Source organism: Enoplosus armatus, chromosome 7, assembly GCF_043641665.1.
Source record: "Enoplosus armatus isolate fEnoArm2 chromosome 7, fEnoArm2.hap1, whole genome shotgun sequence".
In the NCBI taxonomy this organism is placed as follows: domain Eukaryota; kingdom Metazoa; phylum Chordata; class Actinopteri; order Centrarchiformes; family Enoplosidae; genus Enoplosus; species Enoplosus armatus.
The window spans coordinates 22,176,534-22,203,057 of NC_092186.1; the positions used below are offsets into that span (position 1 = coordinate 22,176,534).

The 26,524-nt window shown below is 44.0% G+C and overlaps 1 protein-coding gene across 1 annotated transcript in view; it reads right to left on the reverse strand.

The window, feature by feature from the left end:
* Positions 1–3,981: 3,981 nt before the first annotated feature.
* The window catches only part of lrp8 (low density lipoprotein receptor-related protein 8, apolipoprotein e receptor), a 151,852-nt gene continuing 129,309 nt past the window's right edge, over positions 3,982–26,524 (reverse strand). The window contains exons 11-18 of the mRNA XM_070909505.1: positions 23,937–24,161; positions 23,168–23,286; positions 21,480–21,619; positions 15,644–15,785; positions 13,107–13,259; positions 10,878–11,270; positions 7,200–7,268; positions 3,982–4,283 (exon numbers count right to left, since the gene is read on the reverse strand). Coding sequence (XP_070765606.1) covers positions 3,982–4,283; positions 7,200–7,268; positions 10,878–11,270; positions 13,107–13,259; positions 15,644–15,785; positions 21,480–21,619; positions 23,168–23,286; positions 23,937–24,161 — 1,543 coding nt within the window. The remainder of the gene's footprint in view (positions 4,284–7,199; positions 7,269–10,877; positions 11,271–13,106; positions 13,260–15,643; positions 15,786–21,479; positions 21,620–23,167; positions 23,287–23,936; positions 24,162–26,524) is intronic.

The following is a 26,524-nucleotide window of genomic DNA, read 5'->3' on the forward strand; positions in this document are numbered from 1 at the left end:
AGAGAGCCACGAATAATAACTACCATTAATCAACTGTATGTATGCACACGCTGTTAGATGAATACATACGCTGAGTCTATACTGAGCCTATATTGGAAGACTTTAATGTTTGCATTCCGTATTTTTTTTTTGTTTGCTTGTTATTCAGTCATACATCAGGTTTAATAAAAGACTGAGGATATGACAAACACAAGCACTTCAAATGTGTTCTAAGAATGGAAGACCAGTGTTGTATGTATAGTTTGGACAATGTACAGCACCTCTATACCTTATATAATGCTTTATAAGTGTGCTTAACACCTTCAAAATGCCCTTTATTGTGACTACATGATGTCCAGAATAGGAATAACTTTACTACTTTGTAAACGCTATCATGTTAACTTGTCATGACGGCTTCTAGTAATTCGCTATTACAACCCATTGTGAGCAATTATTGCGATAGTCACTGGGCATGAATTCCATCTGATTCAATGGGCTGGAAGCATGTCTGTGGCAAGCCAATGGAAGATCAGCTCTTTACGCTGGTTTACACGTTTTCCTCTCTATCCAGCTATCAAATCAAATCAGTGCTTGGCTCAGTCAGCCTCGGCGCATTACTCATCTGCTCATACAAAACAGGGCTGCTAACAGCCACACTGAACAGTCAGTGACAGCAGAAAGTGATTCCTTCCGAATGCGGGCTCTTTTCTTCTACAGCAACTCATCTAGAAAACACACAGGCACATTGTTAGAAAGGGGGACTAAAGACGGTAACAAAGAATGGTAACAAACACCAAAAGCAGTGCTGTGAAGCCACTGAAACACTGGGATCGATGTTTATGGGGTGCTCAGGTTCAAACGCTAATATCTGTGTTGGCTAGTGGTTGAAAGTCATAGAGCATATTGTCATATCTCAAAAAGGAAGGGGTTTTAAAAACCCTGCCGCCTCCAAAATGCTGACGGCAGCAGACACAAAGTCAAACAAAAAGTCAGGAACACGCGTGTGAGCCCCGACACCCACCGCAAATGAACAAACAATCCCAAATTCATTATCGACTGTAGGCATACCTCTGATACCAGGAGAGGGGATTACCCATAATCCTTTGCCTTTTCTGCCCTGCTGCTTTTTGCCTTGAGGCACTACCCTCTCGTGGCACAAATCCTCCTATTCCCCTCAAAAAAAACAAAACAAAAACACCCTCCCTTACTCTTTCACCCCGAAATCACCTCCAAACACGCAGACAGCCCCATCACTTTTTTTCTGTCTCCTTTCCCCTTGGCTATATTTAGTTTTCCCTGCCTACACACAGTATGTCAGAGGGCGAATCTGAGTGTGAAAGGATGACATTAAAAAAACCTGTCAACTCAAGATGTAAAGGGAACCATGAAGAAAAATAACGTCCTTGCCTACTACTGTATATCCTTGCGAACTTGAACAAATCTGCCAGCGCTGAGCACTGACTTGAGAGATGCTGATCACATATTTACAACGGCAAACACATACAAATAAATAAAAAAAGTCATAACATGAGGAATTAAAAATAATGCACTCCAGCTTTTTTCCCCCCTAGTACGGTGGCCAGACAGCCTCCTATTTACAATGTGCACTGAGACAGCCAGATGAGGTTAGTTTGAACAAAATCATCAAGCAGCATTTTACACACCGCTACAGCTAACAAGAGGCAGGGAGAAGAGAGGAGTGGAGCAGAGACTACACATTAACTAGCACTAAGGGAAGTAGTAGTGGCTAGTAGTGGTAGTAGTGTTACTCCAGTGGAGACAGTAGGAGAGGAAAGGGGGGGGGGTGGTATACAAGATGTACATGTCATCCCTGCGTCTTAAAAGGGGAGGCCAAATGAGTTCTCCTTCTCTTTCTCGTCTGCGTTGTACTGGCCTCATTGTAGTGGTGTAGAGGCTGTGGTGAGAGGAGGGGCCAGGATGGGATTGGTGGGGGTGTGGGGGTGTGGGGGGCTGGATGCATTCCCCCCCTCAGGGATAGCCATCATCCTCCAGACTGAGTGCCACGCGCTGCAAACAGCAGATAAAAAGACTGTTACCACAGTAGGCTGGTGAAGGAGAGGGAGAGAGAGAGAGAGAGAGAGAGAGAGAGAGAGAGAGACAGAGAGAGAGAGAGAGAGAGAGACGTGAGATAGAAAACAGAAAAAGAAACAGCAGCATGATGGACAGGGAACAAAGGAAGAAATCAGGGGAAAAAGAGAGATTCAAGTCTAGATGGCACCCAGAGAAGCACCGGCAGGCTCATATAGAGTCTATCCTCCTGCTCCTTCCTTCTTCTTCTTGCAGCACTCACTTCTCCCTCCTCTCCCTGACCTTCATCTTCCCCTCTTTCCAATCCCCCCCACCACCCCCTTGTTCATTCCCTCCTTCTCTGGCTGCTCCTATGCGAGGAATGCAGGATGCTTGCCTACGGCTGCAAATGTCTGGCCCACATAATGCCAACCTGATTTCTCTGGCTGTCTGAGCCGCCACATTGCCACGAAAGGAGAGGAGAGGAAGACAACAAGTAAAAGAAATGTAAAGTCAATGAAAGGGGTTTGTACAGCACAAAACTGGGAGACAAGAGAGACGGAGAATAGTTCCCTCTCTGCAGCCCTTCGCTGAGGGTGGTTGTTAATTCGACCTTGAATCTTAATGTGACCCAGCCGTGCACCTGTTTTGTGTGTGTGAGTGTGTGTCTCCAGCTTTTCATCGTGCCAATGATACCCAGAATTCTTTGCCTCCTTTCCCGCTGGAGCAGCACAAAGAAATCTGTGTTACCATGCCAACCGATCAAAGCACTAGACTCCCACCCCCCCCATAATCCTTTTTGGCTGCCCTTCCCTGCTTGCTTTCCGATACCCTAAACAACAAATATGTTCAATAAATGTCATGAGTGTAACTGATGACACGCTCAATCTACATTTAAGTGTATTTGAGTGCTAATCACAGCTAGCTTTGTTTGTGGAAAATGCAGCTTCCTGCCCAGCGAGTGATTCTCAGAAATGCATCTGCATCAATAGGAAATCAACAGGGTCGTCTGCGACTCTGCAGCTGCACTCAAGATAGAATATGAGAAATTATATTTTGGACTGTCCTTGGTCCTGATTTGTGCTCCCCATCTTATTTACACTGTCACGAAAATATTAAATTCCCATAACGGCAATGTCATGTTACTGTCCACTCTAAAAATCCAATTTATTCGCAGAGTGGTCCTAGTCCTGCGCCCTGCTGTCCTTTCAGTCAGAGTCCTGAGGTGATTATAAAGCTGGTCCTCTTTCTCCTCGAAGGCATCTCAAAATCCCCTTTGTTGTATTTATAAACAGAAGCAAACTACAGAAGCCCCCCCCCCCATCACGCATCTCTCTTTCATATATACTGCATCAAGACAGCGGTAATTATTTAAGCCTCAGTGCCCGTCTAATGTCTGGATGACCCTTTGTTATCATTTTCGCGGGGCAAACATAACAAAGAATCATCCACAACATTCCTCTCTGACAAGGATGCTACCTTGTGGCACATATTCTCTCTCGTGGAGTGACCACGTTGAAAGAATTTTAACTTTTGCATCAGCTGCTTCTGTAAACAAAGGTGATATGTGTCTGTGTAAGGAGTTTCGTCGGGAAACGGGAGCCTCAGAGGAAAATCTCCCAGTAACAGGACAAACACAGCACAGCAAGAAAAACTAACACAATGTACATATAAATGGGATGGCAGGTTGGCGACAATGCGATGTTGATAAACGAATGTACTGTGTGATTACGGTCATGACGGTGAAATAAATGTGAACATGATGTACCGGTGAAGGGCTTATGTGTGTGTATGATTGGTGTTTTCAGTGATTACTCCAAAAATGATGTGTGAGAATGTGGGCGTGTGCGCGTGCAAGCCTGTTCTTTCGTTCCACCAGGCGTACATGTACAACAACCGGGCTTTTGCAAAACCCTGCGCAGCCTCCGATATCCCAAATATTGAAAACTCCTTCCTTTCCTCTGCAAGCTCCTCTCATTTGCCGCTGGAGAGCATCGGTGCCCCTGAGTACCAGTGAGAGTTGCTGTCTGTGACGCCGCCCCCTAGAGGAAGCGCTATGAATGGCTGACTGTGGCTGCCACTCACTGCTGGGTACACGTGGCCGATGGACTCGCTGTGTCGCCCGATGTGGATTTCGTCGTCGTCGTCCTCCGTGGTCTTGCGGTAAACGGGGTTGTCGAAGTTCATGCTCTTGGTGTTCTTGCGCCGCCAGTTGCGCCAAACCAGGTATCCGCCGGTGCAGAGTAATCCGATGACCACTGTGGCAAGGATAGGGACTGCATGTGTTTAACACACACACAACAACAACACACGGCGGGAGCGTTAACACAGCCCAGGGGACACATAGCGGCGCTTTAGGCACTCACGCACACAAACACGCCTCGCACACTTTCCTACATGTCCTGAGGGCTCATTATTTTCTGTCACAATCGCGTATAATCTAACGCACACGTGTAAAACAGGTTTGCAGGGGGGATAAGGCGGTGGACCCCGACACACTGCCAGCAAAAAATATAAACAAAAGAAGTAATTTGGTTTGTAATTACCTTAAGCCTCTAAAAGTATTTAAACAGCTAGTTTGCGGTTCTCTTCACTCTCTAATATGCGAATAATATGCTTAACTGTGAGGACTTTATTGACTGTAGCTAAACTGCGGTGATCAGCGTCTTCTGGCAGAGGAAAGCACCAAATATCTGGATGCGTGAGGACATATGTCATATATCCAATAGGTGTGGATATTGTTTATTCATCTAACTAACTAAGACCACAAGACGAGTCGGGCTTGGGCCAGCTAAGTACCTCAGCTTCACAATTTCCTGTAGGGAACCCCTGCTGCTGTTCAAATCTGGGTAGTTTTCGACGAAAGTGTAAGAACTGAAAACAATGAGCCTTCATACTGTACATACACATTCTGTGACATTCCCTCTCAGTCTCAGTCTACACAGTGATCAAAAACACATATGAATGCACGTCCACAATTTGCAACAATGAATGCCTGCATGCACCATCACACACATACTATAAACTCCACATCCAAGACACACACACGCACAAACAAACACAAATACATACACAAACAAAGACTGAACCACACACACACACACACTTTTCTATTAAATCTTTCATTCACGTCCTGATGCCAGTGATTAGGGTTTTGGGTGTTTTTGAATAAAAGCCCAGCAAGCTTGCTTAACTGTCATCACAGCATTATCCTTGTTTGCTACATTTTGGGCTATGATTTATAATTTTGCACTAAAAAGAAAATGACTACACTATCTGCAGACTGCCTGACGCTGGTGTTTTTGGATGGGGTTATGAGAGGAGAATGGACAGGGGAAGAAGAAGAGGGATGGAGAGAGAGAGAGAGACAGAGAGAGAGAGACAGAGAGAGAAAGGGGGATTGGAGGATTTGAGATAAGCTCTGTCTCCCTCCTCTCATTACCATATCAGCATGACTGCCTAGCTGCCCTGTAGGACCTGTGTGTGTGCGTGTAGTGCATGTGTGAGTCTATGTGTGTGTGGAGAACGACGGCCAGAGGTGTGTCAATGAGGTAAAGATAAAACAAGTGTGTGTGTGTGTGTGTGTGTGTGTGTGTGTGTGTGTGTGTGTGTGTGTGTGTGTGTGTGTTGGGGGGGGGGGGGTTGTGTGTGTATGCCCACGTCCATAGATGTGTCTGCGTCCCCTGTGGAAGCCCCATCTAATTGCTCTTTTGTTGGATAGGCACTTGAGATCCCTGTGTGACAGGGCTGGAAACCCCAGATCCTCCTTTGTTCTTCTCTAAATGCTCACTGGTTCAACAAAAAAACACAAAACCCATCAGCTTTTGTCTCATTTAGAAAATTTCACTCCAATTAGAGAGCGGCATAACAGCCTGACTTTGGCTAAATAGTGATAATGATTGTTGGGCTGTTTCCCCTTGTGGTGCCGTGGGTGGGCGTGGTGCGTTAGTTGGATGTGAGCGGAGAACTGGGGTGCAGAAATCTGGCCCTTGTGGACCTCCAACAATAATTAATGTTTCAAAGCTGCCAAAAAATGCAGAATGGGGGGGGGGGGGGGGTATGGCTGCAATGAATGGCAGAGGGACAGAATGAGAAGATGGAGTGGAAAGGGTTAACAGTCTCGGGGGGGCTGTTTTAATGAGCTGATATCTTAATCGTCGAGAATGAAAAGTGAAAAAAACTGCTTTTACGATGTTTTAGAGCCTCCATAATTTATCACGGTATTCAATATTAGGGATGAAAGAGATCTCAATTAGCGACATATGCTGCTACTGTAAGGTCATTTGCACATTCAGCTGATTTCTCAGTGAGGCTATGCATTACAGCATTAAATATTTCCATAAAATTTGATTTCCATTTTAATCAAAGCTAATAGAATAGATTAACTTTCCTAAGCTGGTTTGATTGTGAGAGCTTGCATTATCTTCATGTACCGGCCTTATATTCTAAGAGTTGTGTGGTGGCCTAACAGTGTACGGACAATAATGTTGTTTCCCAGGTCAAAATGTCCACTGCTGCAAGGCCAAATCACCATTTTATCTCGTCAAGCCCCTTTTCGGTCCTTTGATATTTCCTCCTATTTGAAATCGTATTCCAGCAACTGTGTAACCCACTCGTAGCCCACTGGGTCAGAGAAATGGGTCAAAGCACTGGATTGACGGCAGTGTGAGCAATACTGTATGATCCGAGCGGGAACATGAGCTTAACGTTATAACAGCTGGTCAAATGTGATGACAAAACATGAACTGAATTTCCCATTTGCTCAAATCTCATTAATGATGACATAATGTGCACATTGCAAAGGCCTGGCCACCGCTGACTGGCAAGCTTACTGGCCCATAATGGCTTTTTCTAGCCGCAGGCCAGGCGGCTATTGTTGGATAATGCCACAGCTCAGTACATTTTCTCAATTACCAAAACTATTATTTTGTGCTCAAGCATCGCTGCTGAGGCTGACATAGGACTTGATGTGTTGTTATAGTTATATCTAAAATATACTCATTTTGATCAGTCAGGTGGGCGTACACACTCACACACACACTCATGCAGCCAGACACATAAAATACCACATCCACACACACGACGTGCAGGACTTGAGCGACAAGCAGAGACGGAGAAGCAAGGAGGGAGAAGCAGGCAGAAAGCGGGCAGAAAGCAAAGGCAACGCTGCGAGAAAAGTCAAGAGTACTCACCGATAGGAATGACTATCCCCAGAACAGCGACTGTGATGTTGTTACCTATGAGGTAGTGATCACTCGCCGCTGAGACGAACACAAGGGGAGAAAGAAAAATAAAAGTAAGCACAAAACACCCTCCCCAAAGGCCTTGCTCGAGAGAAACACAAGTTTGAGGCATCATGCTGGAAAGTCTTATTTGCATTATATACGGGCAGAGAATCCATCTGATTTCACTTTGGACGGCTGACTTTTAAAAAAAAAATGTTTTTAAGAGCACGTGTAAATGAAATGTGGATGAATCATACCAGGATGCCATATAAATGCAATGAGATGCGTTTTAATGCATACAGTGGACAAATGTAATTCCAGGAAGTAATGCATCAGAATTTGTGCTAATACAATTCCACACATTTGGATTTGGGAGGCAGTAACTCTTCCAGTGGAGGTTTAAAACGTGGTGGATACTCCAGGTGACCTCCACAGCAAGCTAAGACACATGACCTTGTGTTGCAAGTCACTCTTTTTCTATAGCATGTCTTCATATTGTGTCACAATGCAATACAGTGTACATCTATTCTAAACATGCTTTGTGTCTGTATTCTCCTTCAGCTCTCACGCCGACAGGTCGGCGTGGAGCTTGACATCAATCATGCTCCCAGCCCTCCTATTAGCAGCAGGCTAGCCATTAGCCAACGTGTGATCAGATGGCTATAATGAAGTCTAGTGAGGAAGATTAACAGAAGAGATACAATTAAGACATATTTTCTCTCAGAAAAGGAATCATACGGAGAATAAATTGCCTTTCGATATATGCACACACACACACACGCACACAGACAAAGACATACTGTAACATAAAGAGGCACAGCAGGTGATACGACGTCAGGCTGAGCGGTGAAGCGTCTGAGTCCTGAATCAGCAGAGGTGAATTTGGCTTTTCTTAAAGTATGAGTGATGTCCAATGGGTCCTAAGACTCGGAAAAAGCGGATTAATAGAATCTTATTAAAGCAGCAGCTATGAAAGAAGCAGTCCTGGAAAGTGAAGGAGAGAGAGGGAGAGGGAGAGCAAAAGAAAAAAAAAAGGCTCAATTTCATTAAGACCATTGTTGCTGGAGGGATTTTAAGTTCAAAAAGAATTTGCTGTTCTATGAAAACCGCCCTATTTATATCCATATATTTGGCTCTTTTTTTCATCGTAAATGTCCAGTCAAAAATGAATAGCCATCAGAGGGAAAATTGAATGTCCTCCCTGTTAGTGTGGCGGGGGTTCACATTTCTTCCAAGCCTGACTTAAAACAATACACCCATGCCCACATATGCCTCGAAACGGTGTCATTCCTCTTGTTCAAACTGGCCATTAAAGGATCCACCTGCTTAAAATGTAAGTGATGGGAGCTTTCTGTGCAAAAAATGCCTCCCAAAGTTTATCTGAAGCTAATACGATGCTTCAGTCGTCTGAGTTGATCAAATGAAGTGGGCATCTTCCAAAGTTACAGTCCTCCCAACAGAATTCCCTCTTTTTGTTTCTACAGACAGTGTTTTCGTGCCGAGCGGCGGTGGAGGGATAGTAACCCAATCAGGGAACTATAACTATGAAAGACACTCACTTGATTGAAGCCTCATATTGACTTTTTTGTGCCCCATCGGTTACATTGAAAGCGCATTGGGAAGGGATCTGCAAGAGGAACGACTGCAAGCTAAACCTGTTTCAATGTTCATATGGGCACCTGATTATTGTTTTAAAAAAACTGTGAACATATCCTTTTAACAGTACGACAGCAGTTACAAGTCTTGTCCAATGCTGCGGAAAGATTGAATGATTACTGGCATCGAGAGTGAAGGTTCAAATTTGAGCGTAGATGCATGTGAGCGTTGTGTAAACCAGCTGTGGTTTATCTTTTATTCCTGAAACTCCTGGTTCTTCCCTCGCGGAACAGCCGATGCCGGCGAACCTGACAGGGTGCACTGAGTCGAAAATTATAACACATGGCCCGTGGCTTTGGAGACGCGTCTTCTTCATGCCCCATTTTCTCATCCGTGTCTGCTCCACCTCTCATCTGGAGCACTTGTGTTGTGGTGAGGAGGCTGACAACTTCAGAGACGAGAGGAAACATGTTCTTGCTTCTTAGCAGCTCTGAAAAACCCGGGCCCCCAAAGTGATGAGACTAGCTGTAGCAGCCATTCTGTTTAATTCCCAGAAAAACACTTCCTCTCCTGCCCCTTTTGCAGCCCATCTTATCCTTGTAAACGCTGTTTTCCCCCCTTTATAACTCCCATCCTCCCTGTACAAGCGCTGGACTGTCATGTTCCTTTTTGTGCTCTGTTCATTCTTTTTCCTCTAAAGCCTCTTTATTGTCTCTCACTGTACCTTTTCATTTAACAATCCTTAGTTTTACTCCCCGCTCTTTTACTCATTCATTTCCCTGGCCCTCCCTGTGTCTCCAATTCTTCCTTTTTCCCTCCAACTCTCACATCCACTTTCATCATCCTTCCTTTCTCCCTCTGCACAGCCTTTTCCGCCTCAGTCCTTGCTCTCCTGGTTTCTCAATGTAACGAGAAATGTCTCTTATGTAAATGCAATATTACAAAAATCTGAGTTCAAACAGCCTTTCTCACTTGCCACTTTTTTTTCTTTTTTTTTTACTTCCCTCTACTTTTTCTCTTCTATTATCTACTTGAGATGAAGGCTAAGTCAATCAAGCATCAGAAACGAAAGTGTGTGAGTAACCGCATTTTTGACCACCACAACTCTCAGTATCATCCCTAGGAGGATTTTTGTCAGGGGGGGGGGGCACTTCCTCGAGGGGATACCCAGAGGGGTACGCCGAGATTGTGCCCAGAAAAAAAAGAAGATTTCTTATTAGCTCTTGTTCTTTTTACTTTTACTGTCAAACTGTTAAGAAGTTTTGATTGTAATGTCTGGAAGCATAACAAATACATCAACAAATCAGCTGCCTTGGCAGTTTGACATGTACCACTATCTCAGGTTAATGTCTCTGTAAAGCAGAGACCACAAAAACAGAAAGCTGAAAACACTGATTTCTCCTTCTCCGCTTCCAAATACAATTTAAGTCTTAGCGTGGCTTTGTAAACCACTGTTACTGCTGTTATATTCTGCTGTCATTGTTTGTCTGGGCAACAAACTGTGAAGCTGTATATTTCTGGTGCGCCAGTAAAGCTTGATTGGTGCGAGAAGGGAGAATGCTGCCGGAGAGTGAAAGAGAGAGAGAGAGAGAGAGAGGGGGAGAGAGATGAAGACAAAGAGAGTGGGAGAGGCTGTCAGAAAATGAGGATGAGTGATGAGAGGTGGCAGGTGAGAATGGAGGGGACTGTTGTTTGTTAGCTCTGACAGCTCTGTTACGCGCCGCTCATGAGGGGACCGGCAACAAGCAGACTGAGCGATACTCTAGTGAGTGTGTGTGTGTGTGTGTGTGTGTGTGTGTGTGCAAGAGAGAGGGAGCGAGGACGTACAGTAGATGGGCAGATGGTCAGCCAAGGAGACGAAAGGGGAAGAGAAGCCAGAGAGAGGGAGGGGAAGTGATGTAAGTAGAGGTTTTCAGCTCCCTGCTGTTGTAATGGCAGGTGGCAGCGGTAGCGATGGCAGTGGAGCTTTACACTCACAGAGGGACACACACTCACACTTCACACAAACTCACATTCCTATGCGCACACCCTGCTCACCGTGATCCTTACCTCTGTGGGAGAGGTTGGCGTTGCTCTCTCTCTGAATGCTGTTGGGGGCCACTGGGCCCAACAGGGGTGTGTGTGTGGAGGCGGAGGTCTGACTTGTGCTGCCGGAACTGGTCGTCTCCGTACTCGTGGCAGCCGGGGTCCGAGGCTGCTCCGTAGAGGTGCTCCTGGGGGTCTGAGGAGGGGCCGGTGTCGCCAGGCGTCTGGTCGTGGGGCTGAGTGTTGCAGCAGCAGAGGTGGTGGTGGTGGTGCTTGCGGTCGTGGTGGTAGGGGGAGCCGTGGTGGTGGTGGTGGTGGTGGTGGTAACGGTTGTGCTAGTTGTTGTGGTGGTTGTGGGGGCAGTTGTGGTGGTGGTGGGGGTGGTTGGAGCGGCTGTTGTGGTTGTTCTGGGTCGAACTGCACAAGAGAAACAGGACGATGGTCATTTGCATTTACTTACTTGAAGATGCTAACAGTTGTAGTCGTTATAGGAGTTGTAGTATTTTGGCTGTATGCATCAATACACAGTTTATACGACTATAACATGCTCACAACTCCCCAGAGCTTTAAATACAGCTGGGTGATAAGGTTAAAATAATCATCAAGATATTTTCTCATATCCTGTATGCAAAATCACATATACTGTAATGTAATGAAAGAACCAACTCTGCAACGTTGTTATGCTTACAATAATTTGGATAATAGACATTTTAGAATAACAACAACTTTGTTTGGTGATTCTGTTGAAAATCAGTAAAAGATAATAGTGAATTATTGCCCTAGTTTTCAATACTGAAATACGGTTCGATGGCTAACGTGGCTAATGAACTACATAATGTGTTTAGGGTGTCTAGCTCAGGCTTACTGGCATCACTTTATCGCCTCCAGCTCTGTCTCTGATCACTTCTTTGTGTATCAGTATTGCATGTGAACACATTATGCACAGGTCGCCGCTGATGTACCTTTCTGTTTGCGTTACCAAAACAACCAAATGGCAGTATAAAAAAACAAACAAAAAAAAAGTGATTTGATTGTGGATTTCGAAATATATTTTATGGCTGGTGCAAAACTGATGAGGCTTCGCTCCAAAATCGACAGAGACATACAGCAGAGAGGAGGAGGAACCTAATGTAAGGGGCCATATTATCAAACCTTAATAAGTGCTCAGCAGAAATACTTTGCATTAGGAAGTCCAAAGATTTCTCTCTCTCCCCCCCCTCCCTCTGTGCACGCTCAACGTTCCCTCTCCCGGCCAGTTTCTCAGAGGGATTTTCTGAGCGGTAGCCTACATACATCATCACCTCCCTTTCGCCCCTTTTCCTCTGTGTCAGCTCCTTCCTCCTCACCTGTGCAAACATGTGCTGCAAAACAGGCGGGGTTTGTTCAGGATAACAGCTTAACAAATGTGGAACGCAATGGCTGTCGAGGCTGGGGACTGGCTGAGCGGGGGAAATAAGGGCAGTGAAATAATGGAGGCGTGCTGGGAACGCGGGTAAGCTGGGAGAATCCCTGACCCACTTCCCAAGATAGCGTTACAGTAAGCACAGGTATCAAATTCTATGAAGGAGTTGGCTTTTGAATCTATCATAATTAGTGCAATAAGATCTGAACATTTTCCATTGTTGAGGGGGGGGGGGGGGGGTACTGGTGAATACTGGTTTTGGATAAAAAGCTGCAATAGTCATAGTACATTGAGCACTGACTGTATACATTTTACTGACTATTTTAAAAGGATTCAGTGGATCTCTTCAAATGTTACACTTTGGGGGTGGAAGGCACACGTGGGAATACCAGCGGGGGGAAGCTACGACTCCAGCACTGAGACCTGTTAGGAAATGAGTTGGTCTTGGTCTAGCTGTGGAGAGAGAAGAACCTAAATCAAATCTGACATGACAGGCCAAGATTCAAGCTACCGTACGCGACCGAAAAATAACCTGTTAGTATTTCCTTCAGCTTATGACGGCATGGGGAATGTAGCCATCCATGCATAAGTTTGGATACCGCCAATATACTGAATAGTTTAAGGTGGAACATTTATTTAAAGATATGTATAAATAGTTAATTGTGAGGTGGACTCCTTTTTAGCGGAGTTGAGGGAGTGAGACCAATTTAACATCCTTATGGCCTCGCACTCCATCATGTCACTGTGATGACGGCGATGTAGGCGTCATGTGACATTCCTCAGCACAATCTCTGTAATTAAGTGGGCTCCTGGACTCTGTGATTTATTGGTTCAGCGTGTGACCGACTTACCTATCGCACATCGCCTCATGTCTGGCCCCAGCTCCATGCCATCAGGGCAGGCACAGGTGTACTTGGGAGAGTGGTCTGTGATCTGGGGGGCCTTCAGACAGAGGTACTCACAGCCCCCGTTGGGCAGACTGCCCATGTTACAGGTATCTGGGGCTTGAGGGACACAAGCAGAAACAAAAAAGGGATTAAAAAGATAATTTTTTTCTACATATTTTGAAGCCTTGCATTTCCATCAAAAACTGTATCAAAAAAACACACTTTATAAACTTGTAATAATAACATTTATATATATATATATATATATATATATATATATATATATTCTCCAAATGCTCCGTGAATTGAAATTTCATGTGTCAGAGTGATGAGCACAGAGGTTTTACATGGACGGTACCGGTGCGGGAATTCGTTTTTAATGAAAACCACAAAGAAAAAATCGAAGCACCTAGTGACTAAAAATGTAAATTCAAAGGCAAAACACAAGTAAGTGACAAAAGGACAATCAGTTTAATCGCTTAATAATTGTTTTTCTTCATTTAGTTTTTGGAGATTACACTTGTCACATCTCAAGACTTTTGAAAACGATGAGTTAGACTGTGCAACATGACTTTGTGCTCTGACTCGGTGTATTACAATTTGGGGCACACCAGTCATAGACAGAGTCAGAGACATGTTTAACCCACGATCAAAGTTACCATCAACTACTCTCTACCTATAAACCTTATTGTGTACCGAACTGCAAAACAACATAAAATAGACGCTGAGACCAACTTTTACAGTGTTATTTAGGGACGTATAATTTTTCCATGACCCTCTTTCCGGTCCAGTGAAGAGATGCTTCGGTTAAGGCAGGGGTGTCTAAACATTCTTTTTTTTTTATCTCTGCACTCAAATGAAAAATTTACATGTAGTTTCCTAATCCAAGACTCAGACTCATGGGAAAATATTGCTACTCTTGTCATGTGGGGAAGCACCAGAATTAGGTCAGGTCGCGGTCGATTCTGCCTCCTGACTTGTGCGTAGTTTTCGAGAGCAACACATCAGAGGAACCATCAGCCGTCCTGGGAAGCAGAAATATCACTCACTACACACAGTGAGATTTTAATAAGATGGGAACACATTTGTCCTTGGTGTACAGTATCTCAGCATAAGTACATAATATGAACAGCCGTCTAAATGAAATTCTTCAAAGCTCCAGATATCTTCAATACCTGCTTTCCATATTAAGAAGAAATTAAGCTTTTTGGGTAAAAGCGAGTCTTTTAAATGCCACGCATTATGACAACACATTTAAATTCCATGCTGGGGGGAGACAGGGGGCAGAAGGGTGGAAGAGCAGAGGAGAGGAGTGGAGAGAAAGGAAGCCAAAGAACAAGAGAGAGGGAGAGAACAGGAGTGAAAAGAAATGAAGTAAGATGAGAAGGAAGGATATGAGGACAGGCGGCAGAGGAAAAGGAAGTAGAAGACAGGAGGGAGAATGAGACATCATTTTGCACTGCCTCCCTTAGGTTTAGGATAAGAACTAAAACAGTAGGCTTCAAAGTACAGCTGGACGGACAAAGAATAAATAGATAAACAATAAAAAAAAAGGCACAACAAAGAGAGGATAGGAAGAGTTGAATTGGTTGGAGCTATTTTTAAATGTGTGGAGGTGCATTGTGGCTGCCAATCATTAAGCGATGATCTTCCCTTTGTGTGTTTTGTTGAGATTAGTGTATTTTCAGACAGGAAAAAGGCAGGAGAGAGAAAGATACGACAGCGAAACAGGCATGTTGACCTTGCAAACTGCTTCACCCCAAGGTCACACTGATATGTAATTCATTTAGCAGTGCTGCGAGTATCTTCACAGGGCAGCTAGATTTCATTCATTATGCCTAGTTAGGCCTGGTTGTTTTATGTCTTGCCTTTGTTGGAATTTTGGGGGGAAAAAAAACAAAAAAAAACAAGCTTAATTCTGTGATATCTCAGAACCTTTGATTTATTAATGAGAGAATGCAATTAGCTCCCTCCTGGCACTGAGACAAGACTGCTTTGAGCTCTGAGTGAGGGGAGAAAACACAGAATCACACAAGCAAATTGCTTGTACACACTGTACACGCTAACTAGCATGCACACACACACACACACACACACACACAGGTGTTTGTATGCACACCTGGGAAAAGCATCCATTAAAAAGAAAAAGGATGAGGTTATTTGTTTATTGTTTCGGTCAGTTTCATTAAGTTGATCATTTGGTCTACACATGGATAACTCAAGGGTTCGTTACCACAGGTGCTTCAACTTATTCTGAGGACACCTCTGCTCTGGGTTTGGCTCCAAACTCCAGGCACCAATGACAACGGTAAAAAAAGGAGCGACCACGATCAGAGCCCATGACGCGCAATAGCAAGCACGACACCTGTAGCTCCTCATCTCATCAGTTCACTGTGGCTGCTTTGCCTTTTACCGCAGCGCCCTAGAAAAAAAGTACCAAAAACGCCTGTGTCACGTCCTAGTTAGTGAGTTTCTCGGCATTTCTTTCCTGCATGTCTTACCCTTGGGCTGCCTCTGTTCGTGAAACACCACAAGGTCCAGGGGGTTGTTGAGGTGCTCTGCCACCTTTGCCACTTCATGTCCCGTCAGGCGGTTGGCACTATATATCGCTTCGTCCTCCAAGTCTGTCCAATATATGCGATCCTGGATAGAAAGAAGGTGTAAAAAACAAAAAGACATACATATGTGCAGAAATTGCTCAGACTGTAGCCGGACACAATGTCACACTGAATGAAAATAGTTTTCCCCATGTCCAATCATGTATTTGTTGTAATTAAGACTAAGACTTGTGCTTCTTAATTCCAATATGCTACCATACCCCAAGTGAACATTTAACGTCATCTGGACACAAATGCAATCCACTTATTTAAGATAAATGGAATTTCACCTGTGAGGATGGTAAATGGCAGTCGTCCAGGGTAATACGCTCATCCTAACAATGGCCGTTTGATGAAACTCTCGTGCACTTAAACGTACCAGTTTCGTTTGGGACAGGGGATCTTATTGCTGCCACTGACCTTGGACGTTCATATTAACTGAACCAGGTTAGAAGTCCATGTCTCTACTCAGCAGTTTCTTCGATGACAACATTTGATTATGTTTAGGTTTGTGGATTTACAATTTACTTGACAGGAGAGACTCATTTTAAGGAGATTTATGCCTGGGGTAACTTTAATAAAGATTTGAATTGAAGGCATATGAGAAATGACTTGGTTAGAAGGCTAAACCATTATTATTGAAGTTATATTGTAATGGGGAGTGCGCTGTGTTAAGTGTGTCCTCTGACACTTTGAGCATCCAACATAACATAATAGTTTTGGCAATATTTTTTTTTGTCAAAATCTATTGCCCCTCCTTGCATGACAAATCTCTATAGAAACAGTAATTGAAGACAGTGAAGCGATAAAGAGTGCATTGATGGAAACGAACCATTTCTCTGATAAAGTAACAGGCATACACAGCTTTTACACACTGACATGGCATTTCAGCTCATTCTCTTTTGTCTTCTATTCTTTGCTGGTTTAGTCATTTGAATTATTATCTCTAGGTTTGAGAGAAACACCAGCCTTCCTCAATTGCTGTAAAAGCTTTAAACAACTTGAGTTTATGCTCAGTGCCAAAGCAGGAAGTCAGTCACCTTAGATATTCACAACAGAAAATCATAGTGTATACAATCATGATGACAAAATGTAGATGTAGGAGCAGTGAGGCATTTGGCTGGGCGTGCAATGTGTTTATAGCATGGCTGTATTAAGGAGAAGTGGATTCCACATTCAAAGATGGCGGAACCATTCAGTCCTGTGAAAGCTGCTCACTGGGCGCATATGCCGAAAAAGCCATCCATGACGACTACTGGCTACTTGCAGATATACCCACCCCTCACTGTTTCTTCCTATTGTAAAAAAATCAGTTGACCCTGTTTCTTTGGAAATAAAAGGAATAAATACTGCAGGCCCTGACCTGTGAGATCATTCTCTCATCTTTTGTTTTAGCTTCTTCCTTGATTTCTCTTCCTCCCTCTAACACCTCCTCACAATTCCCTTTAGTGATGCTACAGGATAAGGGCACTTGGTTTCCATGGCAACCGCTGACTGCTCTATCATCCACACTCACACATCAATTAAGAAAAAAACACAAAATAGATACAGCAAGAGGAAACACGGAGACGTCGAGATCATAGGATGGTTGAAAAAAAAAAGAAAAAAGAAGAAGACGTCTTTTCGTTAGGCTGAGGTTGTGTTTACAGTTGTATGGTCTTTTTAAAGGGCAAGGGCCTGTAGGGGTGTGTGTGCATGTAAGTATGTCTTTGTGTATCTGTGTGTGTGGTTCCGTCATAGCTGTAATCCACGCTCTCCATTTGTGCTGGGTTATCAGCGGACTTAACCTTTCTCTCACCTTCTCCCTTCCCATCTTTTCACTGAGCTCTCTATCGCTCCACACCCCCACACCCCTCCCCACGCTCAGATTCAGATAACCTTTACTCATATGACAGTAGAGCTGAAACAATGAAAGACAAATATCAGCCATGTTGATAAAACAAAACTCAAATCTATCGTTCAATCTCTCCCTTTGCCTTTTCTGTCTCTGTGGACGTCTTTCTCGGCCGGCGCCAGTCTTCTCCCTCTCTTTCAGCTCCTCCGCTGTCAATCTCTGCATCTGTCACTTTCTCTCACCTTGAGAACTTCAAACGGCGGCTGCAGACCAGAGCAGGTCAATGCTCTTCATTGTGGAGTCAAGACGAACAAATGAAATGAATGTGTCGAAGGATAGGCTAGAACACACGGCACTCACTTCAGTCGGAGCTGCGCCTGTCTGCGGTTGTCAAGGGGATGAGACGACATCTAAATGAATGTGAAGGCTTTTTAGGTTTTTAGGGTCAAGGGGAGAACAGCTCTTGACGATTTTGTCATGATTTTGTCCCAGAAGAGCCTTCTGACAAATGCCGGGCCCTTTTTTGACTGACACATCTGCCTGATGAGCTTTTGGTGCCTCCTGCATACTTAGATGTCATGCCAGAATACAACACATGAAAGCTCACACAAAGCCAGCCCACTCAACTTTTGAAGCCTTTGATTTTTTTTCCCCGGGTTTGATTTGTATTCTTTGTTGTATCAGCCCAAGTTATGAAAAAATAATGTCGGCTTGGTGTTACATCTGTGTAGGAATCGAATGGCGTTAAGAGACGTTTTGCGTTAATCTCCACTAAGCTGCAGAAGAGTGTTTAAGCCTGCTACACCCACACAGGTGTTTCCACTTTTTCCTCGCTGATTAGACCTCTTATGTGGACAGACAGAGCTTGACTGACGTTTTCCTCACTTGTTCTGTTCAAGCCGTGGTCACACACGCTCCAATCTTCACTTCGACTCTCGTTCATTTAACCGATTCCTGCGTGAATTCAAGAATGTGCTTCCTGTTTTGGTGTGAGCGCCAACCAGCTCTGGCTGACCTCAGTTCACAGTGTTTACCCATGTTTACCTCTGTGATCACTCTGCTCCATATTTCTATGTAATCTCCATCAGACTTTTGACATTGTGTCCTCCTTTGGGGCTGGGTGCTAGGCAACTTCGTTGGACAGAAGGCAGATATGATCATACTTTTAAGGCCTGGACACGCCAGGATCTAAAATGGCAAACTTTGCATGCATGCAAACATTCATGCCATCGACCATATTCATACCTTGACAGTACTACCTTTGAGGGGATGGAGAGTCCAAAATAGAGGAAGTTATTGTAGCTTATTAGCTGTGTTGCTGGTCGATGGTACACATAGATCTTTTGAATAGACTGTGTGGACTTATTGTTAACCATTAGCACGGCAACTACAGTAACTACGGCAACTACTTTATTGCACCTTTAAGTGAGGGACAAGTGGTGAACTCGTGTAATTGCCAGCATAGCTCCAGCCGCCTTCAACCTGAGCGGAGGTCTAATCGAATACCATAAAGGAAAACACTGTGTGGGGTGTGCAGGCCCTTTGAAACCTGTTTAAATCCTACGATATTAAGATCATGGTAAAAGGACAAATACGTGCCGTAGCACCATTATTTTCTTTCTTACCGACTGGGTTTATTTCCATTGTCTTTCAATCAAGCACCCCGCCCCCCTGCCCCCCCTCTTCTCCTTCTTCCCAAACTCATCTCATCTTCTCCTCCATCCCCTCTGGTCAAACAAAGAGGGGATACAAAGTAATGCAATGATACTAAAGCAAGAGGAAGAGAAAACATCACTCTCTGCATGCCTCTGCGATCTACATTTCCTCAGGGCCTTTCCTCCTCTTGGTGTCTAGGCAGGGGGTGGACACTGACTGGAAGGGTTTGTATGTGTGTGCGTGTGTTTGGTGGTGGCGTGTTCAGACTTTGATGAAGGAGCCCCGTGTCTTTCCTCTGCAGTGTTAAGAAACATTGGTGCATCAGCATCAATGTGAAGTCTGCATATGATATGCTCAAGTGGAATGACTCAATATTCACTGTGTAGCACTCAGGATTATGACTGCATATATATATATATATATATATATATATATATATATATACTGTGCAGGCCCTAACACACACCTATCAGCATCCTCATGTCAGTAATGCTGCAGCATTATCTGTGTGTAAAGTATGGCATGTTGCACAACTCCGGGCCTAGTAAGCAGTTTAACAGACCCAGACTCTGAGTCAAATATGGTCCCTTGAGGCTCATTTCCCAGATAAGACACTAACTAATTTAAATGGACAAAAAAGGTTCATTGTCTCAGTTCACAACCCAAACCAGGCAACTCCAAAGAAACAAACTTCCCATTATCGGCCTGCTGGGACCAGGACAATCTGCTGCACTGCTACAGGATTTTTAATTTGGTCTGTATCATAACCAGAACAGAACAAAGACCAGAAGAGCTGAGGGCTATTCATCTCCAGGGATGAACTTTCAGTGCCTGCCTGAAACATTGGTTTTCTTCCTGTTTTTTTTTTATTTTTATTTTTAACACACACTGCACACACACACACACACATCCAAGCACACATGCAGGCACACTCAGCTAGACATGATGGATGTCCCCTCTTCCCTTTGCTTCTCATCATCACAGTGTGTGCCGCAAAGAGAGGAATGGAGAAAGTGCTTCCTACTGTTCACACTTCCCCCCTTTCCCCCCCTCATCCTCGCCGCTCTGCCTCTCTTCTGGCCCTCTCCTCCACCTTCCACATCATCTACACTTGATGGGCTCTAACAAACTGACTCACTCCTTCCTCAATAAATACACCCAAATTAGTTTCATCGATCGCTGTACTCTACTGTGACTCAGCCCTTGAAAAGATAATCCCCCCTCTGGGTTTATCTTAACTTTTAAAACATCTCCATCTCTCATTTCTCCTCAATCAATCTCAGACAATGTTGCTCGATTGACTTATTTCTCTGTGACTCTCTTCCTCAACTTCTTAAGCTCAAGCTGTCACACTTCTCTTACCAGCCACTATTTAGCATTCATCAAAAACATACATGTATTCATTCTGCTGTGTTTTCAGTCCTCCATCTTTGACAAGGAAGTTAGCCAAATATGAACAACTCTAGTTATAAATATCACCATAACAGCAAAAACTCCCGTCCAATGAATTTGGCTCACAGAAAATCTAGAAGTACACTGCCAAGATGGGAATCAACAAACAAGATATGAGAGTGTCACCCACGAGGCGGAGGTAAGTGAGCACAGACCTATTTTTCTGTGTGTATCTACCTTCGGAGGTTTTTCTTTCATGTAGAGACCTCCTCCAGGTGATCCATGCCAAGTCCCAAAGTGGGACAATTAAAATAAATATACATTTATGCCGTATTTCATGGTTATCATTCCCTTGTTTTCTTTTAATATTGTACTCAGCTTTGTTTATGCTGTTCAGGCAAGCAGGTTTGAAATCGATTTTGCCCACATGCCAGGGCTGACTGTATTTTTAGAAAATTCTAAAATGCTAAACTGTGCGTTGCTGGTGGAAACCTATATTACCCAAGAATGGATGTTTGGCTGCTTAAGAGAGTCCTTATTAATAAAGAAAGAAAAAAGAATAGAGTCAAGAGTCTCTGCGACTTGCTTTTGCATAAACTAAAAGCAAAATATAAGCAACAGCTACCTTGGAGGAAGGAAATCAATTTAAAAACATCTGGTATGCTCTGGGAAATGGGAAAGACTAAAGTAGTATAATATATGCTATATTTAGTTAATGGGCTAACACATAAAAGCATAGTATAGTACGTTTTAATTCTTATCCAAACAAATTACCGGCATACTGAGAGATGTAATGCTCTCCGGTACCATTGGCTGGACTGATTCTGTGGCTATACTTTAAGCTCAATCCGTCTTTACCTCGAACACAGTGAGGGCGAAGGGGTGTCCCAGGTGGTGATGGGAGGACAGCAGCACTTTGCGGTTGTCTCCATTCAGATCCACACTGGACAGCAGGTGCAGCTTGGAGTCCACCCAGTAGAGACGCCTGTTGGACAAGTCTGAGAAGATGGAGGAAGGAGGGAGAGAGAGGGAGAGAGAGAGAGAGAGAGAGAGAGAGAGAGAGAGAGAGAGAGAGAGAGAGAGAGAGGGAGGTCATTATAAGAGAAAAGGCCTAGGGTGAGAGATATAAGAACGTAATGGCCCAGTAGCTACGCCATCAATCTTCTTTGACGTGACGGCTGAGGCCCTGCGCTGAGAAAACACAGATGTGATTGTAATATTGCCGCTTGACTTCTCTGCTGGGGAAAATATATGTGCCCTTGAGCAAATTCATTAGTCTTGCTGGACTTACTTTAACACTTATGGGCACTTTTTTTTTCTTTTTTTTTTTTTTAAACAATTCTGTTAGCAAGTAACGTCCCCAAACACTGTTTACTTTAGAAGTCCATTTGTAAATGTGCAGATTCCATCAAATTTGACAGCAAGGGATATTATTCAAGGTTGATTTAGTTTTTACCAGGTCGGCATGAATAAGTAACGGCAGGTAAGTGTTTTTGATATTTTTAATAAATGATTTATTTGCCTCACACATACAAATGTCCACAAAGTTGAAAGCAGTGACGTAGAATTGAAACAAAACTTTATATATATATATATATATATATATATTAAATCAAACTATATGAAGTGGGACATCCTCGAAAAACTAAAAACTGAAGAAACAAAATGGTCATTAGTATGGACGTTATTTTGGCACCTGAAAACTCTTCTTGCTGGAAGCTGTTTAAGCCTCAGGTGAAGTGAACGAACTTGCACGACGATGGCAGTAACTACACTGTGATTTCCCTTTTTAATATGACAAGGAAGTCCAAAAAACGTCTCAAACGAGTTTGAGCACACGCTATAGTATGTAATAGGCAAGTAAACTTAAAAAAGAAACTCAAATTCAACATCCCCATGCCAAGAAAAAGAGCAGAAAGACCACAGATTTATTTTCATTCACAGCTTCACCTCTCTTGACGCAGACAATCACCTGCTCCGTCCGCTGCTCTGTGTGAAATCAATGGCCGAGGGAAAATAATCCACCCCTTCTTCCAAAGCAGTATAGTGCAAGTCTGGCCAACTCTCTCACACGCCTTACTCTAAAAAATAATTTGTTTTCATACAGATGTAGTGACACCTCAATTCCACAGAGTGCGGCAACTGTATGCCCCTCTTTCTCCTCAGGCAAGGGCAGCCGAGAGAAATTGGCTATTGCAGTGGAGGGAGTTGAAAGGTATCGACGGCACATAGCGTCTGGCTTATTAATTTGGAGGCCCGTGTTCGCTGGCTTGATTGATGAGAGCCAGACAGAAACTGAGCTATAACAATAAGAACTACTTAGGGGTTGCAGCACCCCTAGACTGTTTTCTTCCCTCAGCCCCTGCTGTTTTGTCTCTCTTTGTTTCTGTTCCTCTCTCCGTCTCTGTTATTGTGTCCTTCTTTGTGTAGAAACATTTTTTTTTCTCTTTCTCTCTCAAAAGCAATGCCAGCATTATAACTTTGTTTATTTTCCTGTTCTTGTATTATCCTATAGTGTTATCACACGTTTCCCTTTCTTTCCTTACCCAGGGTGATTCCGTTGGGCCACTCGATGTGTTCGGACACCAGAACTTGTCGGTCCACTCCATTCAACCCAGACTTCTCAATTTTGGCCTGACCTCCCCAGTCTGACCAGTACATAAACCTGTGCAAAGATACATCAACCAGTTAGATATGGACGGGTACAATTCAGTGGAAAAAAAAGATGAAAAGAGCCCCTTTTCAGGAGCAGTGAATAGGTTTTTATGTGCAATGTCATAGTCATTTTTTCAGAAGACAACAAATATGTGATTGAATCTGTACTCTGTCACACAATGTCCCTGTCTGACTCGGTCTCCATCTTGTTTTCTCTCCAAAATCAAATAATTTTACTTCTGAAAAGGGCCTTGGAGACACTAAAGGAAAGAAGATAGTGGAACAGCAGGTGCTGGAAACTTGGAACACTTATAAATGTGTGTGCCTGCGTGCTTCCATGAAAGCTATGTTTGCATGTATTTCATGCTTTGTAGCCTTGTTGAGTTGTCAAAAGAGTCTTTTTGGGGAACTCAAGACATCCGAGACAAAGAGAAAGAGACATATAGAGCAGACAAGAGTCACTTTGTGATCTCCAAATAATTGTTAAGCTGTGCAGCACTACAAAGGTGTAGTAAATATGCTTTTAAGCCTGGCCTTGAAGCCTATAATAACACTGAACGTCGATGATGTCCACCTCTGTCCTTCCCTACCCTTTGGCCTCTCCTTTCCCATATTCGCACGCTTTGTCCATCCGTCCACCCTCAATCGTCTCGCACTCACCCGTGGTGTGGATCCACTGCGATGGCCCGCGGCTCGCTCAGCTCAGTGGCTATCAGCACTTTTCTCTTCCTGCCGTCTCCGGTGGCGACGGAGATGCTCTTGTTGCCCGAGTCGGTCCAGTAAATGTTCTTGTGGACCCAGTCGACGGCCAGGCCCTCGGGGGAGTGGAGCGAGTCGATGAGAGTCACCTGCTGCGACGAGTCACTGGCCTTGTTGATGTAAGCACTGTTGGATGGTAGAGAAGAGTTGTGTCAGTCAGCGTCATGGAAATCACGAAATACCCAATAACAAAAGCTGTACTTGTGCTGGATCTGTTGCTTTCTATTCTGGTCTCCTTTTCTTGTGAGAAAAGATTGGAGTGTACTGCGTGCCTTAGATGCCTTGTTGCACATCGCACAGTGGGGAGCAGGTATTCTTTACTCCAGATAATGCTATGTCAGGGGCACCCAAACCTGACACCTCTATAACAACCCTGGGCCTCTCACCAAACAGCAGCTCCCAGGGAGAACGAGTCTGTCTTTATCTATCAGCAGCCTACAGATCAACCTGCCCCTTTCTCTGTTTTTGTCACTCTCCCCCTCTGTGTCTCTTGTCTTCTCAGTCTCTCTCCATTTTCCTCTTGCTTCCCACTTGCTGTCTTCTGTCCCCGTCTCTGCTTTTCTCTTTTCCCCTCCTTCCTCATCATCTTCAGACGTAGCACAGTATTGTCCTCGCTACATGAGGGCTGTGAAACAACACGACACGAGGCAACCTTGTTAAAAGGTTGGGAATCGCAGTGTCCCAATTTACACCCCGTTGTCACGTGTTAGTAACAACAGCGATGAAGATGAGGAGTATGGATGGGAGGAGCAGCTTAAGTAAAGGTGAGGGCTGTTGAGGTAGTTGGAGCGAGAAATGGATGAGTCAAGGACTTGGAAGCAGATTGTGTTGTTAATTGGCTTTGTTACTGTTTGCCATCGCAGATATCTTCATCTACGGGGGGGGGGGGGGAGCTAGCCCGCTGCTGTCTTGTGATGGATAATTCAAGGCTACTCTCGTGCGTCCAAGGGTTTAGAACACAAATCCAACACCTGTCTCTCACTCAGGGTGCAAATTAAAATGAGGGCTGGAGCAAAGTGGACGTGGATGAAATCCCTCGTGTTATTGGTGCAACAGTGGTCTATTTAGGAACTGCAGATTACAGAAACTGTGTGATTAAAAAATATGATTTACACAGACATACCACACTGTGACTTAATCGTATCATAATTTCTCCTGACACACCCTAGTGTACAGACTCTTCATCTCATAATAAGTCATAATTACTCCAATATTTGCCTTTACTGATAGATACTTCCTGATTTTTAGTTGCAAATATTCAGATAGACTGCGGTGAACAGGTTGGAGGGATGAACAGAGGGCAGAGTGGAGTAAGGAATAAGACAGAGACAGATGAGTCCAAGACCACTGAGCAGATTGCATCTTTAATTGGCTGTACTATTGTCTGAAACAGACATCTCCATCACGGGGAGAAGTTAACAACTCATCGACCCTCGGCTTGCTAATCACTATGAATTAGCCTGGAAAACCACACCGTCACAGTCAGAGACAATGAGGAGGAATCGCTTTCAAATACATAGCTATTTCCATTTGATAAAATGCTTGGTTTCACTCCATTTGCTCAGCCTGACACTGTGTTCAAGCTCGCAGATGATACCACTGATTGCCCTGACCAATCAGCAGCGAGTCGACACACAAGTTGCTGCAGCATTTGCTTGGAGGAGTTCACTTCATGTTTCTTCACCATCAACCTGCACGGCTGTGTCACTGTCATCCACGCTTGCCACCGCTTCTGTGGGCACTTTTCTTGTCTTTCATGGATGTAGATTGGTAGCAAGTTAGCTATGAAAGAAGCTTCACGATTCTTAATCCTGGCCACTAAACTCTGATTTGGGAAACGAGCCATCGATTAGCACCAGACCTGTATAAATCGCTGATCAAATCAGAAATCTGGGCGGCAATTGAGAGATCAGGAAGTATCAAGGTGAATAATTGTGACATAGCAGATACTGCATGTAGCATTGTGACCTCTAAGAAGGCCTGGAGATACTAACACTATGCTGAAGTACAACAGAAAAAAGCATAATATCAAAAAGAGCGGCTGTTTTAAATGAACTGCATACCGCGAGTGGGCTGGATTGTATGACAAAATCATATTATGCAACATGAAATCAGCAGAATAAATGCACTAAGCCTATGGTATCCATACTCATGCTTCTGTGTTTTTTCTTTCAATAGATGAGAGGGAGGAAAACACAACCAAGAATAACTCCAGCTAGATTTAACGGTACAAATGAACTTGTTGCTGGCCATTCATGCGTTTATTGCTGCTTCCAAAGTGGAGTTCATCATGACGAACGAGTTCATTTGTCCTTTCTCTGTCACAAGCCCTTGAGTGTATCGCTGAGTTTGTGAGGAAATATGTGTATGTGCGTGTGTGTATGTGTGTGTGTGTGTATGCAGATGAGTAATGGTGGTGATTATTGAGGCAGTGAAATTAGAGAGAGCATATGGCTCAGCTGAGATGATAGAAGGTCCCTCCCACTACC